We start from the raw sequence: 19,073 nt of genomic DNA, 5'->3' as shown, positions 1-19,073 counted from the left end.
CTTCCTAATCCAACATCCAAACTATCAAAGGAATTCTAGGAAAGAAATGGGCCTTAAAAAGGCTCCTACTTACTTGCTAGACCTTGGAACTACCATTTCAGCTAGTGTTTCATACTGCTTAATCCAGTCGTTGTGGTTCAACCTGCAGAAAAGACACAATTAAGTCCTGGAAAAGAGAAACTAGCCCTACTTCCTGCCAAATTCAGAAAGAGAAAAAAATTATGAGATGAATAGGGAATTCAACTATAGCAAGTATACCTCAAATCTATTTAAACAAAAAAATTCAAGTTTCCTTCTGAGAATGAATTTCAAATACACTGAGTGGTGAAGCAGGAAATACAGTTCACCACCCTCTTACATTCAGTTAACTCTTGCAACAGAGGCGTAGCTTTGAACTTAGTTTTGGAAAGGAAGTAAAACAAAGTGTAGATTCCAAATTACTGTTAAACTTTAGGGTTGATATAGAAGAAAGGAGAAAAGAAAGAGAAGCGGGGAGACAGAGAAAGAGAGAAGGGGGAGAGAGAGAAAGCAGGGGGCAGTGGAGAGAGAAGTGGGGGGAGACGGAGAAGGTGAGACAGGGAGAGAAGGAGAGGGAAGGGGCGAGGGGGAGAGGGAGGGAGGGAGAGGAGCCATGCTGAAATCACTAACATTTCTTCAGCAGCCGTTATGAAAGGCTGGATAAAACCATATTTACCCAAAGCACACAGTACTAGGAAGTATTGCATCACAAAGTGACAGACAGTAAACCATGCTCCCACAGCATGTTGTGCAACAACCTTCTCTAGAGACCACTGGCTTTTGGGGGTGTGGAGAGAGAGAATTATGGCTGCAATGTAAAATAAAGAATTGTGGTATCTGTAGCCAGGATACTGAGTAATTCATTATGCAAGGCATCCTAGGTCTTACGTTTCAATTACAGGGTACAGAAAACTATGAGAACTTCTAGTCTGAAACACAAACTTTAAATAAACGCTGAATGAGACCAATCTTTTATCTGGGCAAAGGTTATTTTCTTGCATAGTATAAGAACACAGATACATAAAAATTTACTAGAAATAATCAGTGTTCTACTACTCTGCAGTGAGGGCGGGGAAGCAGAAGTCAGATAACACTGCAGCCACTGTAAATCCAATGGAAGGGCTTTCCCGCCCCTTTTCAGGAGGCATCATTTTCCAGTTATTTCCAGTTTTCTAACCAGAAAAAAAAAGGAGAGCACAGCAGAGGAAGATTTCATGAAAAAAGCTCTCAAGAGTCCCCAGATCTCCCACCTCTGTTTGGATCTCCCGAAGATTCCCTGACAGTGAGATAGTGACAGTGTTCAGAAGTGAAACCATTAATAGTGTTTCATACACACACACACACACACACACACACACAGAGTTCCAATCTTCCAAAAATTTCATTTTACCAAGATTAGCTATGATCAAATGTTAATTAAGGGGGGAGGGTGTAGCTCAGTGGTAGAGTGCATGCCTCACGTGCACAAGGTCCTGGGTTCAATCCCTAGTACCTCCATAAGTAATTAATTAATTAACCTAACTACCCCATTACCACCAAAAATATTAAATATTCTTTTAAAATGTTAATTAAGACAGAAGGCCTAATCTAAAGGAGATTGCAAAGGGTTATCTAATCCAGCAAACTATGCCCACACTTGTTTTTGTAAAGAAAGCTTTGCTGAGACACAGCCACATCCATTCACAGCCACACTATGCATGGCTGCTTTCAGCTACAACCAAAGTGGACGTGGCAGAGCTGAGTAGTTGTAACAGAGACCATGTGGCTTGCAAAGGGTAAAGTTCTTACTACCCATCCCTTAACAGAAAAAATACGCCTGCCTTTGATCTAATCCATTCTTTGCTTCTTAGAGGGCTAAATGCATCCTGACCAATCAGACTTTGTAGAAAAACAAAAACAAAGAATTTCCTATTTTGAAAGATCTAAACATCAGTATTTTAAAAAACTCCAATAACTTAGCATTATTTAATTTTCTAATGGGCCAACTCTACTAAGCTGCTAAATTTGATTTAGAATCTCAGTTTATAATTGATATCTCCATTACCAGGTTATGAGCTAAATTCTACTGTGTGTGCCACATGCTGGTTGACAGAATGAATGTCAAGGTGATATTCCCTTTACACTTGGCTTTTATGGAATACTTCAAGTTATAGTATCACTAACCAACATTTTTTCTTGTATTTTAACAAGTAACCTTTTGCAATAAAAAGACATACTTGGGAACTACGACCAGTAATGTGACGAGATACTCTGAATCAAGAACAAAGTCATCCTTCTTCACGATTTCTGCTAGACTTCTAGTTAGCAAACTTCCTCTGAGGAATTAGAAAAAAATCATTAGGCCAATAATTATGTGCTTCCACAACACAAGAAAAGAAACAGCAGGCTAATTATATTCACATATATTATATATACATCTCAAGAGAAGGGTTAGTCTGAGTTAACATTTTTATAAGAAGTCAAAATTCAGCTGTATATTTCCCACCCCGAAAACCAAAGAAATTTCAACATTTATCAAAATTTGCCTCTAGTGTCTCCCTTTGTGTTTGCTTTAATTATTGTAACTCAGCTCGACTCTTGATTACATGTATAATATCTTGACCGGGAAAGTGTTACCCATTAGATATCAATTAAAGTCTACTTCACCATAATTATGAAATCGTATCATCTAAGCACAACCTTTGATTTTTCCTCCCTCTCCCCCTGGGTAGCAATTTTGGTTAGTTAACCCAATAATCAACTCTTTCAAAGCAGTCTTTATTTGGTCTCCTAGCACATTTCATAACGAAAATGACTCGCCTTGTTTGCACCACTGATGGTACCCAACCAACTTTCCCTCTGGGAAATGAACACATAACTTGAATAGTTAAGCGCTTAAAGCTACACTTGCAGCAGTCGCACTGCAGCGAGATTGACCAAAACAAGAGTGTTCTGCTTTAAGAAAACCCAATATGGAAGAAATCTAAACTTGGAAAACAAACAAATTAAAGAGTGAGTATTATAAAAGGATTCTTCTCTATAGAATTCTTTTAAGCAGCAGATAATTGCTGTGTAACTAAACTATGATTTGATTTAAAACAATTAATTTTAGATAATTTTATCAGTGAAAAATCAGACAAAGGGATAAACCAGAACCGAACTCACAAGTATTATGTATGAAATGAGTATAATAAATCAGCCTACCATTTGTTTTGAATGGCCTGAATTAATGAGCTTTTCTGCATGAAGTGAAAAAAACACCATTTTCATCATAGAAACAGCACAAAACTGGAACTTACTAACCCTCAACAATAGTCTATTCAGTGTATGCTAGAGTGCTTCCCCAATTCTCAATATTTACATGTACTTGACATGCTTACGCATTCTTTCGTTCCAAATTCTGAAGATTCCCTTTCAGGTTGTTATATGCGGATGCTCGAGACTTCAGGTCATTGTCAATCTGAGTCACTCCCTTCAAAGAAAAAGAAGAAAAATATGGAAATTTTTCCCAAACCTGTCTCTACTAATACAATTAAAGTAGCTATACTAAAACATTAAATCAAAAAAAAAAAACCACCACTAGTTCCTAATGTAAGAATATTCTATTATTTTAAAAGCACAACCTCATTAAATGTAAAACAACCCACTTCATTTTTAATAACCATGGTAATTTTCATATGAGTCTTTTCTACTAAAGATAATATTTTAGTCAACATGTATCTTAATTACTGTTACTATATTACTTCTTAAACCATGTAAACGGAACCTAGGCCACTGGGTATAAAGATTACTAATTAAAAGGCCTTGATTCACAAATCTGAAGGATTAATTTCCAAAAGGAACTAAATCACATAAAGTTTTGCTATTCACAACACCACTATTCTTACACAAAATATTTTTGCAATGAAATTAAAATTGTATTTGAATTTATTTATAAATGTTACAAAAGCCGATTTTTCAAAAAGATGTTTAAAACTACCAACAACTTAGGGAGAAAACACATAGCAGTAGATTTAATATTTGAAGAAATAATTTCAACTCATCTTTATCATTATTAGCTGTGTGACACTGGGGTAAGTCACTTCACCTCTCTGAGCCTGTTTCCCCTCATATATAAAAGTATCAAGAAGATGACCAAGTCCTTGATAAGGATCAAAAGAAAATAAGGCTCAGTCATAGTAAGAGTACCACTTTATATTATCTAACTACTCATTTTCATTAAATTTTATAATGACTTGAGTTAAAATCCTTGATAGTCTATATTCACTTACATTTAACTACAGAGCACAAAGTACAAATAAAGTCACTGGGAGCCAAGGAAAGTCTGTCCAAATGATTTAAATGATACTTTTGATCCCAGTCAGCTCATAAAAATGTTGGCAAACAATTAATAAGTCCTTGTTTACTTGCCTCATTATACTTTCAGGTCAGACCTTTACATTTTCTCTCAAGCTCAAAGACTTCACAATATAATACAGAAGGAGCTCTTAACTCAGTGAGTTCACGTACAGGTTTTAACACCTGTGGACTCCCTGAAACTGCACATAAAATCAAGTGGTACAAGAATACGGGGATTTTCTCTGGGTAGAGGATCAATACTGAATGTCAAAAGGTGTCAGAGAACCCATAAATTTTAATCTGGATTAATACTGTACATTAAAATCCTTCAGTGGCCATTATCACATATCTGAATGATTCATAAATCTCTAATGGATTCCAATTTTCTACATATTATCTCAGTTACCCTTAAAATTTATATAAATAATTATGGAATTCTAAAGTTACTTTTCTTACGCAAACATTGTTAATGCAACATTTAACATAACCTCCTAAATAAGTAAACTACACAACTTGGATAAGGTACACATAAAAGTGTTATTCTTCTCTGACATCTTTCTTTTTTAGTAAAATTATAGTAAAGGTACCTCCTCCTGTTTTTGTCAGTCATATATAATTAAGTTGCTTTGTCAAAGCCTAAATTAGAGTTTTTCATAGCTAAATACTTCTAAAATAAATAAAGACATTATAAATCAATGAGTCCTACCTGTGTCATTTTTTATCTTACCTTGGCAATTATTTCAGAAATGTTTTTCAGGGACTGCTTGATTGGATATTTAGCCATGTCCCACTGAAACCTTGTTATATAAGTAACCAAGTCGACTGAAATAAGGGAATAAATTAATTACTGAGAAGCAATAGAATTTTTTAGTATGCTACACAGTAATAGATTTTAATCCCGAAATTGGCATTGAGAAAATCAATAAAGATGTCATCCTTTCTGAAGAGTTCTGGTTACCAATACTAAGTAACATGGATTAATCAGAATTTCTACCTTGTACTCTGATTGGATCTCTTCTCCTTACTCAAAATTTAATATACATTAAAATGCTCCTTCTAATTTGATGACTTAATAAATGGAATATGTACATACCCATGGTACCTCATTATGTAGGAGGAAGAGACACAAAGATTAAGAAACTACCTCAAATTGTCTCCTCAAAAAGCAGAATTTGACAAAAATATGTTCTTTCTTTGCCACTTAGCCAAACAAACTGAAAATGAACTTGTCTGCTAAAACCATATGATGATTGTTTCTAGGAGTCTGTATTTCAATAATTTTCAAAACACAGACCTTTTCACTTTCAAATGAAAAAAATTAAAAATGCAGAGCCGAAGAGACACTCAACAACTAATTCCCTGAATGTCTGGTAGCCGAGATCACGCAAGGCTGATGGGATCAAGATCCAGGAAATCACATGTCAGTTATGGCTAACCGGCCAAAGTAATGCACAACAAAGTATCTTCTCTCCTCAGCTTCTCCCTACATAATACCAATGAGTCAACAACATACATAGTATTTCCAAAAGCAGTGTTGGACGCAACATCCCCTAGACTGTCAACCCACATTCCACCTACGAGACTGACTGCCCTAGTTCATCAGGTGCCTAGAGATCAGTAATGGCACCTAAAATGAGCACATCTAACTTCTGTCCTTCTGCCCCAAACACTCATTAACAGAAACAGTAAACAGGTCAGGATCACTATTATAACAAAGAGCAAAAATAAATTATTAAAGTTTTTTTTAATTTTACTGAGCACTTATTTGGCATCTATTATTTGCAAGCAGAAGAAATGAGATTAGAGAAACACTAGATTTAAAATACAGTAACCACCAAGACTTTAGCCAAACTAGCTACTCCATACCGCTGCTTCGGCACCCATTCTGTGTGGTCAAGTAGACCGCAGGGGCCCAGAAATTACTCTAGTAAACAGCCGTCAATAACAGCCTGAAGTCACAAGTAAATGTAAATTCCTGACATGACTTCCCTGATACTGACCCTGCGATAAGCACTCTCCCTGCCACCCAGGGCCTCTTTCTAGTGTACCCTTTAGATAAGACCCCCTCGAAGTTTACCAAAACCCTGCTTTTGGGTTCAAATCGACCAATCTGGACTTGGCTTGCGATCCCCAGAGCACCCAACCCATGGACCCCAATAAAGGCACCTGCCCCAGGTCCCGCAGCTCCCTCTGCCTGTTCCCTGCCTTGACCTCCTCGCATGCCCCCCGCCCTTCCTCTAGGACACGTGAGTAATAAACTTCCCTACTTCACTCTCCCTTTTGGTCTTTTGTTGACCCTGGCTCACCATCCCATGACTCCCCAGGGCTCTACTAAACAAATGTTCATTTAACCAAGTCACATCAGTCACCTTTACCAGGACAAAAAAGGAAAGGGTTGTTTCTTATTATAGTGACATATCAATAAAGATCTGCCTAATTTAAAATGAAGCAAATGCTAAAGTGCTATTTCCTAAGAAAACAACAAATCCAAGTACAAATGACAATGAGGTAGCAACCACCTTTATAAAGCCATTATTACACAGAGCAAACTTTACGCAAATACTAGTTTCTAAGACAGTTCAGTAGTAGGCTATTCTATGGATTAAAGTAAAAAAAAAAAAAAGAGCCATATTCAAACTGGAGACAAGGAGGCATTACTCTGCAATAAAACAAATAATTTCTATTCTAAGGCTTTAGCAGTTGGATGCATTAAATACGAAAACCTAGAGAAGACAGCAAGTGTTCAACTGGAACAATGCTGAGACATATAACTTGGAAACATACAAGCAAATCCGAGCTGACAAATACATCTCAGAAAGAACTAAGATAAAGCTTTATAATACTGCTTTTGGAAGGATCCATATCATAAGCTGTATTATATTACGTAGGACTGTCTTATGAGAGGTTGTGTTTCAGGGAACAGGTTGTAACCAGCAGTATCACTAAATTCAGTAATAATTATATTTTAATGGTTTTTTTAAATTGTATTTAATATCCTTATCTACAGATCTTTTTAAAGTCATTTACTTTATAGAAGTCAACATCAAATCATAAAGCATTAGCTTACCTCCATTGGCCAACAGATTCTCCTGAACTTTATCTTTACTGTCCTCCAATACATCAGCCATATACTGAGCCACTTTCTTAACCACCCTTGGAAGAAAAAAAGAAAATCAATCATTTTCAGGAAAACAACCTAAAATCCATGCTATACAATGACTATACTACACAAAGACATGAATTTCACTCTATGTGCCTATTACACTATCTATATAATAAAGAACAAATGGGTCTTAACTTCTAAAATAATATTTTAAGGACAAAATGGACCAAGATTTTGTTACATATAAAACTCAACTGAACAACTGTAGTTTTAAGGAGACTACTACATGCAGTACGTTTATTAAGTTTGGAAAGAAAGTAGTGGAAAGTTGTGACTATTAAAATTTTAGTCAGTATTCCATTGTAGGCTCTATGGTTGAAGAAAAAAAACAAATCTTAGAAATTTTTCACAAAATGTTGTGATCAGAGTTTGAAAAACAGGAGCTTTAAAACTTTTTATCACTATTGTTTCTAATGGCAAAAAAGAAAGTTTAGAACTTTTTAATAGGATTTCCTTACAATAAGACTTTATAAACAAACAAAGAAAAAAAGTAGCGGAAAATTAGTGAGAATAAGCTGAAAAATGGGCAACAGATCTGACTGTGCTGCAAGGGCTGAGAACGAAGGGGGCAGCAGGCGTTAGTTACATGCGTGTCACCAGTCTGCTCAGGACGAAGGGGGGGATCCCAGAGGCAACAGAACACAAGCAACAGAGTGATAAAGAATGTGCTCCTACATTATTTACTCTTTAACAATTTACTGAGCATCTACTATTTGAGAGGAACAATACCAGAGAGGAAGCCACAGCATCAAAACTACTGAGGCACCAGGATATCACCTTGTCAAGCCCTTCACCTTACAAATAAAGACAGCCAGGTATAGAGAGAATAAGTGACTTAGTCACAAAAGTCACAAAACCAGTTCATGGCAGAGCTGTTACTAGAAACATGGTGTCTTGACTTTGGAGTGCGGTGTTCTTTCCCCCATCCCATTTCTGCCTCTAGGCTGTGGGTAGGATACAAAAGCATACACGAGAAAACTCTCTAGATTCACATTGCTTAAAACTGAAATGGAGAGATACCAAAAAATACAGATGACTAAATACAAAGCAATCTGTAGTAAGTGCCAGCTGAGATGACCCGGTTACAGCCAGAGACGCATAAAGGAAAAAGAGATCACTTGCAGCTACTATAATCAAAGAAGTAGAATGGGTCATGAGCAGGGCAATGAAGGATAGGAATGGTTTTAAAAGGCTGATGAGATGGGAAGACAGTATATTCTTGCCAGAGGGCATCATATGAGTCAAGATCTGGAGAGGCAGAAGAGCAAAGAACGATGAGGGGTCCAGACTGCCTGGAGTGTGGTGCTGAGGGGAAAGGGAGGTTGGGCTGGGAAGGCAGATGGGGGCCAGACTGTCTCTGATGTCAGCCTTTGGGGAGAGGTGTTATATGGTCAAAACAGGACTTGGGACAATTACTCTGATGACTTTGTACTCAATGGCAGGGAGTGTAAACTGGAAGACAAATTAAGAAACTTCTGCAAGATGAAACAGCAAGGGCCAGAAAGAAGCAACAAAAGGGCAAAATCTGAATGACAATCCTACGCTGAATGACCTCAAACCTACGAAAGTGGAAGAGATTCAGAAAAAATGATGTAAGCCTTATGTCTTCAACATGTTTAACCTGGGCTTTGTACACACACTTGGCTGTGTCTCCAAAATTCACCCATTCCTTCAAATATGACAAACTATAATTCCCATATAACTTGACAAGCATCCTGTAAACAGAACCATTTGCTAGGAACCTTCAAAGATGGGCATGTTTCCACAGAAACAGTTTGGAGTGTAGAATGGCTGTGCCAAATGTATTAACTTAACATCGCATAACTCAGAATTTGACAATCTCCCTACATATCTCTATAAAAGTAGCTATGACACAAAGTCACCTTAAAAAAAAAAATCTACTCTTAACGACTAGATTACTGAAAAAGTATAAACTATACTTTATTCCACATACCACAATGTTCAGACTTAAAAACTGAAACATTTAAGTCAGTAAGCTAGCATCTAGCATTACTACCAAGGTCTAACCTTAAAGACCTTAAAACCACGTGGCTTTTAGATTCCTCATATCTTTCGGGAAGACTGATAAAGACAAGATTGCATAACAGTGCAAAATAGCGGAAAAACTGCATGGTAACTTGCAACTCTTCTGACCAAATGAAGTACATTTGCCCTAAATATTTTTCAGACTACTTCCCTAAAAAAAAATGTGCACAAACTTTAAACTATATTCAGGACATCCCATTGACAATTTAAGGAAAAGACCTAGAAAGCCACTGAGGTGATTAATAAGGATCCAAGTGTTAATAATTATATTTTCAGGAACTTCCCTTCTCAATGTCACTTTCGTTGTCATGACTTAAAACTGTAATGAGGTAGGTGGGACTGCAGGGAAGGCAATCACCTTGGGGATGGCAACTAGGGAAAGTTTCCTCAAATTCTTTTCTTAATTAAAAAGCTATAATCAAGAACTCAAGAGACAATTCTTACCATCAGTTTTTTGAGAGTATCAATAATTGTGTTCATATCTGCTTTATATGAATGCATGGGATGCTTAACCCTAACAGCAATCTGTTACCTCTTCTTTCATCCTCTCTTTTCCATTTTTATTGCCTAGCACCTGGCCTTAGTTGAGATTTTTAATATCTCTTGCCTAATCTACTGTAACACTGGCTCCTAACTGGCCTTTCTGCCTGATAAATACATCTTTAGGTCTATTTATTTACTACATGTCATTACGTTAAAATATCTCTCTGCAACACATCAGCCTCTATTACCAGAGCATCATGGTGGTTCTAATAGTTCAGAAAAGTGTAACAGCATAAACAGGAAAACCTATCTGCACAGATTTCAAGAATAAGTTTCACTCTGTAATAGCCTATAAGGAAACAAATATGAAAAAGAATATATATATGTATAACTGAATCACTATGCTGTGTACCAGAAATTAACACATTATAAACCAACTATACTTCAAAAAAAAAAACTTAAAAAAAAAAAAGAAAGAGTAAGTTCCCCTCTATTCAAGTGTGTTCCCTTAAAGCTTCAATCAAATGTACATTTCTAAGGTTCTCCAAAATTCTGTATTTTACAAATTACACCTATTTATCTAAGCCCTAAGTATTTAAAAAGCTCTGTATTCCAAGACTCAAAGGGATCGTAGACTGATTTTGTCAGTTAATCAAAATGCAGGAAGTTATTAGGAATCCCATATCCATCTTCAGCTAAAACACACAGTAACTGAATTTCAAAAGTGACTAAACCTGTAGTTTAGAAAAACTCTTCTAATATAACTGAATTTTGAAGACAAAAGCATCACCAAATACATCTGCAAATAAATGGTGTAACATCCCATGTTCATGGGATGACTTACTATGCTAAGACTTACTTACTATGCTAAGATGGCAATACTCCCCCAAATTATGTACAGATTCAATACAATCCCTATCAAAATTCCAGCTGACTTTCTGCAGAAATTTGACATGACGTTCCTAAAATTCATATGGAAATAAAAGGAATCAGAACAGCCAAAATAATCTTGAAAAAGAAAAAGTCAGTTGGAGAACTCATACTTCCTGATTCCAAAACTTAATTACAAAACTACAATAAGCAAGGCAATGTGGTACTGGCATAAGGATAGGAATACTGAACACAACTGAGAGTCCAGAAATAAACCCTTACACTTATGTTCAACCAATTTTTGCAAGGGTGTCAGGACAACTCAATGGAGAAAGAATAGTCTTTTCAACAAATGATGTTAGAAAACTAGATATCAACATGCAAAAGAATGAAGATGCACTTCCTACCTCATACCACACACAAAAATTAAGTCAAAATGGATCACAGACCTAAATGTAAAATTATAAAACTCTTTGAATATAGACATAAAACCATGTGACCTTGAATTGGGTGATAGTTTCTTAGATATGATATCAAAAATACAAGCAACAAAAAATAGATAAACTGGATATCAAAATCAAGTATTTTGTGCCTCAAGGACACTATCTAGAAAGTGAAGAAAACCCACAGAATGGAAGAAAATGTTTCCAAGTCATATCTGACAGTGGAGTTTTACCTAGAATATAAAAAGAACTCTTACAAGTCAATACTCAAAAGATAAATAAGGGAATTTAAAAAATGGGCAAAGGATTCAAATATATACTTGTCCCAAGAAACACAAATGGCCAACAAACACATGAAAAGATGCTTAACACATTATCCATCAGGGAAATGCAAATCAAAAACACAATGAAGTACTACTTAACATCCACTAAGATGGCTGTAATCAAAAAGATGGATAGTAATTAAGTGTTGTCAAGAATGTGGAGAAATTAGAACCTTCACACACTGTTGGTGAGACTGTGAAATGATGTAGCCACTTTGGAAAACAGTCTGGCAGTTCCACAAAATGTTAAAAATACAGTTACCATATGACCTAGCAATTCCATGCCTAGGTACATACCCAAGAGAAATGAAAACGTAAGCGTATACAAAAGCCTGTACACAAATACCCACAGCAGCATTACTCAGATTAGCCAGAAAGTAGAAATAACCAAAATGTCTATCAACTGATGAATGAATTAATAAAATGTGGTTTATCTACACAAGGTAGTATTACTCGGTAATAAAAAGAAATTAAATGTTGATATATGCTTTAACACAGATAAACCTCAAAAACAGTAAGCTAAGGAAAAGAAGCCAGTCACGAGAGGCCACATATTGTATGATTCCACTTATATGAAATGTCCAGAATAAGCAAATCTATAGTGTCAGAAAGTAGATTAGTGGGCACTGAGGGGTAGGGAATAACAGCTAATGGAAACAGGGTAGTTATGGGGCAGGGGGTGAAAACGTACTAGAATTTATTGTGGCGATGGCTGCACAACTGTGAATATATGTAAAATCACTGAACTGTACACTTAAAGTAGGTGAATTGCAATGGTATGTAAATTATCTCTCAATAAAAATGATATTAAAAAGAATCACCATTTTCACACTTCAAACAGGTGTATGCATGTAAATTGTATCTTCATAAAGTTGATTTACAAAGAAAAAAAGCCACTGTTTTCTAAAACCATGCCAATAAGCAGGGTATTCATGTGATAGTAAACCCAATGTCCAGGTAGCCCGACACTCTCGTTTGCTCTAGTCCATGCATATAAATACATTACCCTTCTACAAATGCATCCAGTTTAGCCAGTTCATCTGACAAGCCAACCAAGACATCTAGCGTGCCAACCTAAAAGGGAAATACAACACTTTATTACCTAAGTTTCATCCTTTAAAAAAAAAATTAAACAAGATACTACAACATCTTGATTTGAAGGGCCCACAGATCTAGAGTTCTCCATATTTTCGTTAATAATATGCATGTGGTTAAAAAATGTCTGCTAGACATTTCAAAGCTATTTATATGTACAAGATAATCCTCTAATTCATGGGCATAACCACCAACTCAGACGTGAAGATTCCACAATGACAAGTCTGTGCCTCTGCTTGCGCTGCCCAGTGATGGTGGACCATGTGAAGTCATGGTTTATGACAGCAGCTCTTAAAGCGGGGGTCCGTGACCGTGCATCAGAGGGTCTGTAATTGAGTCTGCATGCAAAACTATATGTGTCTAAATGAGCAAGTTCTGGAAGAAGTTCCACAGTCTATATCAGTGTATCAAAGAATTCATAATTCCCCAAATATTAAGAACCAGTAACTAAGTATTTCTTAAATAAGTGCTATGTATAACCAACTCATTTGGTTAACCAGCAGGATATAAACATCATGTTCTTTTCCATTCTTTACAAAAGTTCACTCAACTCATCACCGGCAGTCTGCTTCTCTTAGAGGCTGCCAGGTTACTGATGTTTAATAAAAGTTAAATGGATAAACTAGATTAAATAACTAGGTTAGATTTGCCCAGTATAATTAAAGAGGTACAACGGTAAAACATTTACAACATCAGTATTACATAAATTTAATAACAGAAAAATGGATTCACTGTGATATTTAGGAATATATAGTCCTAAGATTTTTTTACTTCTGAAAACCATATTTGTGAAAGTAATATATCAACTATTTTCATAAGATCTCATTAAAATTTAAATCATAATTTACAGAAACACAAAAGTTTAGGAAAAATGTTACTTCACTTCTAAAATCTCTATTTCTTCATTATCTAAAATCTGAATATTAGAAAGAACAAGACAGATTTAAAATTATGCCAATGTCAAGAGATGAGAGTTTTCTTTTGAAGGAACCTGGACATATCATCTCCACCAAAAGTAAGCAGAGACAATCATCCACCCCTTCATGATGAACTATTCTGCACAGTACAGTTTTACCTTTAAGTCAGGAATGTTAAACTTGGAGGTAACAGCAAGATTATTGTTCTTTGTAGTTGCCGCATGCAACTTCTCCCACGTTTGCTGACATGTTTTCTCCCCAGGAGCTGATATAAGCCAGAACTCAGTCATGTTGGTTATCAGATATTTCTTCCAAAATCAAGAAATACTCTGAAAGGTAAAACAAAATGTATTTAATATCATCTGTTTCTAAATTATTTCAGAGTCACAGGATAAGTGATAAGTATAACCTGTTTCAAAACTGATTCAACACTGACATATGATCCCAAGCAAAGTCGAGTTTACTTACCTGGAAGTAAACCCACATAAATGGCGACTTATTTATGATACTAGTAAAAAGAGATGATAAAGACCTAATACATTCTAAAACAGGAATTATTCAAGAAATGAAACTGTATAGCACAGGGAACTATACTGAATACCTTGTAGTAGCTGATGGTGAAAAATATGAAACTGAATATATGCCATGTTCCTGTATGACTGAAGCAATGTGCTGTACACCAGACATTGACACAACACTGTAAACTGACTACTTCAATTAAAAAAAAAGTGAGACTACCCAAAATACAAGCCACCAATAGTTTCATTCCACAAAGGAAATCACAAATTTATGTTTATCTTAAGTTTGTAAAACATAAAGCCAAAACAGGAAATTAAAAAACACGCATAACTTACTTCTGAGAAAGAATTAATTGAATAGTAGCCACTAAATAAATTTGTCACATCAGGCTTAGCAAATCCTGTAAGGTTAGCCAAATTGGTGGTTAATTTTAATCCATATTCAATCTAAGGGAATCTCCTCAATCCCTAGCATATACTCAGCAGCCATCAAACACATACATTTACCTCTCCCCCCAAAAATCTTGTCAATAAGCTTTGTATTAAAAATGTGACATTTATTTTTGAGGGGAGGGGTGCATAATACAACACTATTAGACCTGAGAGAGAGAGAGGCTGTGCGTGTCCCTTTCCCAAACTCCATCAAGACACAACCAACCCTCTTCTACAATTTTTCTCCTCTCCCCTTTTCCCTCCCTCCCTCTCTGACACACACACCAAAGTGGGGAAAAGAAGTCCTAAGTCAAACCTATTCAGAATCTAAGTAGGTAAAGCACACAAACACAAAGGAATTCATAAAAATGAATATATTACAGCATCATTATTTCCACTCTAATATGTTTTCATTAGAACCACCATAAACTTTCTACTACCATTGCTAATCTAACCCTTCCTTAAACTTGGAGTCTATCTTAGATAGAAGATAACTTATAAATTTGTCTTGATAATAAAATCAAATAATGAATCTGAAAGAACTTTGTAAATTTAAATTTCCTTTGAAGTATTATAGTTAGTCACAGTGGACTTTCATAATTTCAGAAGCCCATTGTAATTAAAGCAATCCTACCCAGTCATTACACAATTGAAGGTAAACTGAACATAGATGTCATTCTATATACTTGTTATTTTTTCCTAACTTCTGTTTCTGTTTCTACCAGATATTAGGTACTGCTCTAAATGTTTTATACATTATCATCTCCATCCATCTTCCCAACACTCCAATGAGATACATATCCTCCTCCCCATTTACAGATAAAAAACAAACTCAGGTTAAACTGGTATAAATATAGATGCTGATACTAAACAAGTATCTCAAGAATTATACTCTAAGATGACTTTTTCGTTATTACTGATAAAGTTGCATTGAGAGCTACTCGCTCTCAAGTGGCCAACAAACTAAACCCAGGCTTGCTAATGATGGTGAGCCCAGACAATAAGACATTCAGAGCATCAAGTTCTAAGGAGGCCATCCAAAGATAATCTTTGATTTGAGAACAAAATCCTCACTAGCCTACTTAAGAAACTGCAAATGTTAAAGTTTTTATGTAAATATCCTTCTACCCATATTCTTTTTCCAACCTGGTTTTTTCACTCAACCTATTCTTAGAATTATTCATGGTGATTTATATAGATGTAGTTCATTCATTTTGTTATACGGCATTTTATGAATGAACTAAAATTTATTAACCATTTTCCTCTGGAAGGATAGTTACACTGCTTTACTTTTTTTTTTTTTTTTTTCTGTTTTAAACAATTCTGCAGTGAACAACTTTGTACATGTCTGTTTTTGTGAGTCTCTCCAGGACAGTGAGGAATAAGATCGCTGAACTGAAAAGTATGACAATGTGGTAGACTATCTTCGGAGGCAACATGTCTTTCCATGCTCTTGGCAATGTGACTGCCACTCCTCCCATCAAAACATGGAGTCTATTTCCTCTCACTGTGAATCTGGCCTTGTGAGTTGCTTTGACCAACAAAATGTGTGGAAGTCATACTATTCAAGTTCAGGGTCCAGGCCTCAGAAGACCTTGCAACTTTCACTTCTGATTCTTGGATGGCTGCCCTCAGACCACTACGGAGGGAGGCCAGTCTAACCTAGTGGAAGATAAGAGACGACACGGCAGAGAAACAACAACACTGCAGCTGACCACCAGCATAAACTGCCCAACATGTGAGGCCATCTTAAAACTTCCTGTCCAGCCAACGCCCCAGCTGAATGCTGCCACTCAATAAGCACAGGTGAGACAACCCAGAGAATCAGGAGAAATAAGAACTCACTGTTTTAAGCCTCTAAATTTTGGGATGGTTTGTTATGTGTCATAAGATAAATGACAAAGACCGTTGCTAATGCTACTGAGTACTACCGAACTTTCTCCAAAGCAGTTCTGATTTAAGTTCTCACATCCTGGTAAATACACTGTTCATAAGTACACATACAGTTACAGGGGGGAAAATGTATAGGAGTAGGGTTTTTGCTGTGATTTTATTTCTTTTCAATTAATTTTATTTCTTTAAAAAGTTATCAGGACAAATATGGCAAAATGTTAATATCTATTAAACCTGAGTAGTGGGTACATGGATATCTGTTAATCTAAAATATCTGAACTTTTTCTGTATACTTAAAATATTTCAAAATTAAATATTTTAAAAACAGTTATAAGAATGTAATTAATTCATGATAAATTAAAGCAGAACGCTCAGTAAATTTGTAAAAAGTATTTTAGTGAACTTTCAAATGGAATATCCAGAGAATTATAGAAGTCTAGCCACCAAATTAATCCTCCAAGCACAACTTTTCTGTGTTAACTTCAGTAGAAATGCTGTCTAATCTGTTTATATCCTCTTATGACCCAGCATAATATATTGAACACAAACCTTTCTGAGGTTTTGGAATTTTTTTTAAAAGAAGTATTTTAGGGTCAACATATTCAACAATTCTAACCATGTAACACTGCAAAGCTAAAAACCTGGGCTACATCTGCACTAGCCCCACAATCTATCTCAGGAACTTGCTTTTTAAGTTAAATTCCTGATGAAATGTTGTGGGTCTGTCTCCTGCTTTCCTGTCATTCCCTGTTCCTGTCACCTGCCTTTGTCCTTTGGCCACTTTGGCCTTGGCTGCCTCCCTATCTCTGGTCTCCTCCATCTAATATTCTTGCACTTATCAAATATAGCTTTTTTAACCCAAACACCAATCACAGGATTACCTTGAACTAAAGTCTCAGTTAAATTGATTAGAGAATCCAGTAACATCTTTGAACCTCTTTTAATAAACTAGATCTTTAGGAGTTTGAGATTTACCAATGTTAGCCACTATATATAAAAACAGATTTAAAAAAGTTTTTTCTATATAGCACAGGGAACTATGTTCAATATCTTGCAATAACCTCTAATGGAAAAAAATATGAAAATGAATACATGCATATGCATGACTGGGACATTGTGCTATACACCAGAGATTGACACACTATAATTGACTGTACTTCAATTGTTTAAAAAAAAAAACCTAGATCTTCTAAGTGATGATAGTTTTTGGATTGAGGTTTATTACAATTATACAAGTGGTTCTATTAAACAAAGCATATTTGATAACAGTTTTACACCTCCTCTCCCCCAAAGTGGCACGTGATGAAATCAATTGTTAAAGTCTTCCTGGCAATATTGTTCAATTATCGAAACTGCAGCTTCTTCAACGACTGTGGTAATATGAGCTATTACAGTAGATGTCACTATCATACCATTCAGAGTTCTAGAAAATCTTTTTCAGCCAACAGGTTTCCAAAGGATTCCAGGAAATAAGAAAGAGGATCCCATTTTCTTATCCGTAAATACCTGCCCTACCCTACTTTAAGGAGGTTTTATTCAGATCAGATGAAAGAATGTCATAATTCTTAATAAAACTGGAGTCCAGAAATGTCTAGGAAAATTATAGAAAATCCTCTAATTTCATCTTTTCCCTAGAGCCCTCTCTAGAGCCTGCTTAGGGATGAGAAGGTAAAGGTGTTTTCCCCTTTTGGTACTGTGCTATACACCCTTACTTAGTTCTCACGGAAGTCTGTGGCTAGGTAGGAATGCTCGGGGAGGTAGTAATGTGGGTACTACACTACCAATGGGCAGATGCTGCTGAAAGCTTGCTACCTGACTGTAAGGCCATGTCCTTTCCATTGTGTCACACTAGGAGAAGAAACCGTTCTATATCTGAGCCCACCTCGGCTTTCCTATTTGGAGGGAGAGCCATGTGGAACCTTAAACCCTTTCACCCTAGGTTTATTCCAGGCTCAGAACACCGTGTAGGCCCAGTGAATTCTGCTAGATTAAGAGATCTAAGCTGCTTTTCCTTTTCTTTTCATCCTGGATCATGACAATTTCTAAGATAGCATTACCCAGCATCCCAAGCTATCATATCTCCTAGAAGGAAAAACGACTCCTCCAAATAGAAAAGCAAAATTTTTTAAAGATTCATTAGAGATCACAGATGGAAGAGTGCAAACTCTGGAGTCTCAAACGAGTTAAAAGCCAGACTCAACCCCCTTACCAGTTTCCTCATCTGTAAAATGGAACACTATACATCTCTCCCAGAGCTGTTGGAAGGAATGAACAAAATGATGTAGCCATATCCTCTCCTCCTTGTTCAGCCTCCCTTCCTGGGGATGACCGTATTAGCTGCTGCCCCAACCCATCCTGCCCGCAAAGGCTGTTCCCAGCATCCTAGATGGGAATTACCATTTACTTAATACCCCGTAAATGTCATTCCTATGTACTATCACACTACTCCCTCCTTTTTTCATAGCATGTTTTCCTCTCCACGTGACTGGGAAATCCTGAAGGGCCAGAATTTTATCTTCTTTTCCCATGCCTGACAAACCAGCACACATAATTCC

At 36.2% G+C, this 19,073-nt stretch overlaps 1 protein-coding gene and 1 non-coding gene across 2 annotated transcripts in view; one reads left to right on the top strand and one right to left on the bottom strand.

Moving 5' to 3' along the window:
• The window catches only part of ATP6V1C1 (ATPase H+ transporting V1 subunit C1), a 42,495-nt gene that overhangs the window by 11,482 nt on the left and 11,940 nt on the right, over positions 1 to 19,073 (bottom strand). Inside the window, exons 2-8 of the mRNA XM_010955791.3 lie at positions 13,834 to 14,004; positions 12,670 to 12,737; positions 7,403 to 7,488; positions 5,063 to 5,157; positions 3,378 to 3,469; positions 2,235 to 2,333; positions 74 to 142 (exon numbers count right to left, since the gene is read on the bottom strand). Coding sequence (XP_010954093.2) covers positions 74 to 142; positions 2,235 to 2,333; positions 3,378 to 3,469; positions 5,063 to 5,157; positions 7,403 to 7,488; positions 12,670 to 12,737; positions 13,834 to 13,965 — 641 coding nt within the window. The 5' untranslated portion in view covers positions 13,966 to 14,004. The remainder of the gene's footprint in view (positions 1 to 73; positions 143 to 2,234; positions 2,334 to 3,377; positions 3,470 to 5,062; positions 5,158 to 7,402; positions 7,489 to 12,669; positions 12,738 to 13,833; positions 14,005 to 19,073) is intronic.
• Positions 1,443 to 1,515, top strand: TRNAV-CAC (transfer RNA valine (anticodon CAC)). The gene has a single exon. It is a non-coding gene; the product is annotated as a tRNA-Val (tRNA).

This window comes from Camelus bactrianus, chromosome 25, assembly GCF_048773025.1.
Source record: "Camelus bactrianus isolate YW-2024 breed Bactrian camel chromosome 25, ASM4877302v1, whole genome shotgun sequence".
In the NCBI taxonomy this organism is placed as follows: Eukaryota; Metazoa; Chordata; class Mammalia; order Artiodactyla; family Camelidae; genus Camelus; species Camelus bactrianus.
This window is presented reverse-complemented; position numbering and strand designations above follow the sequence as displayed.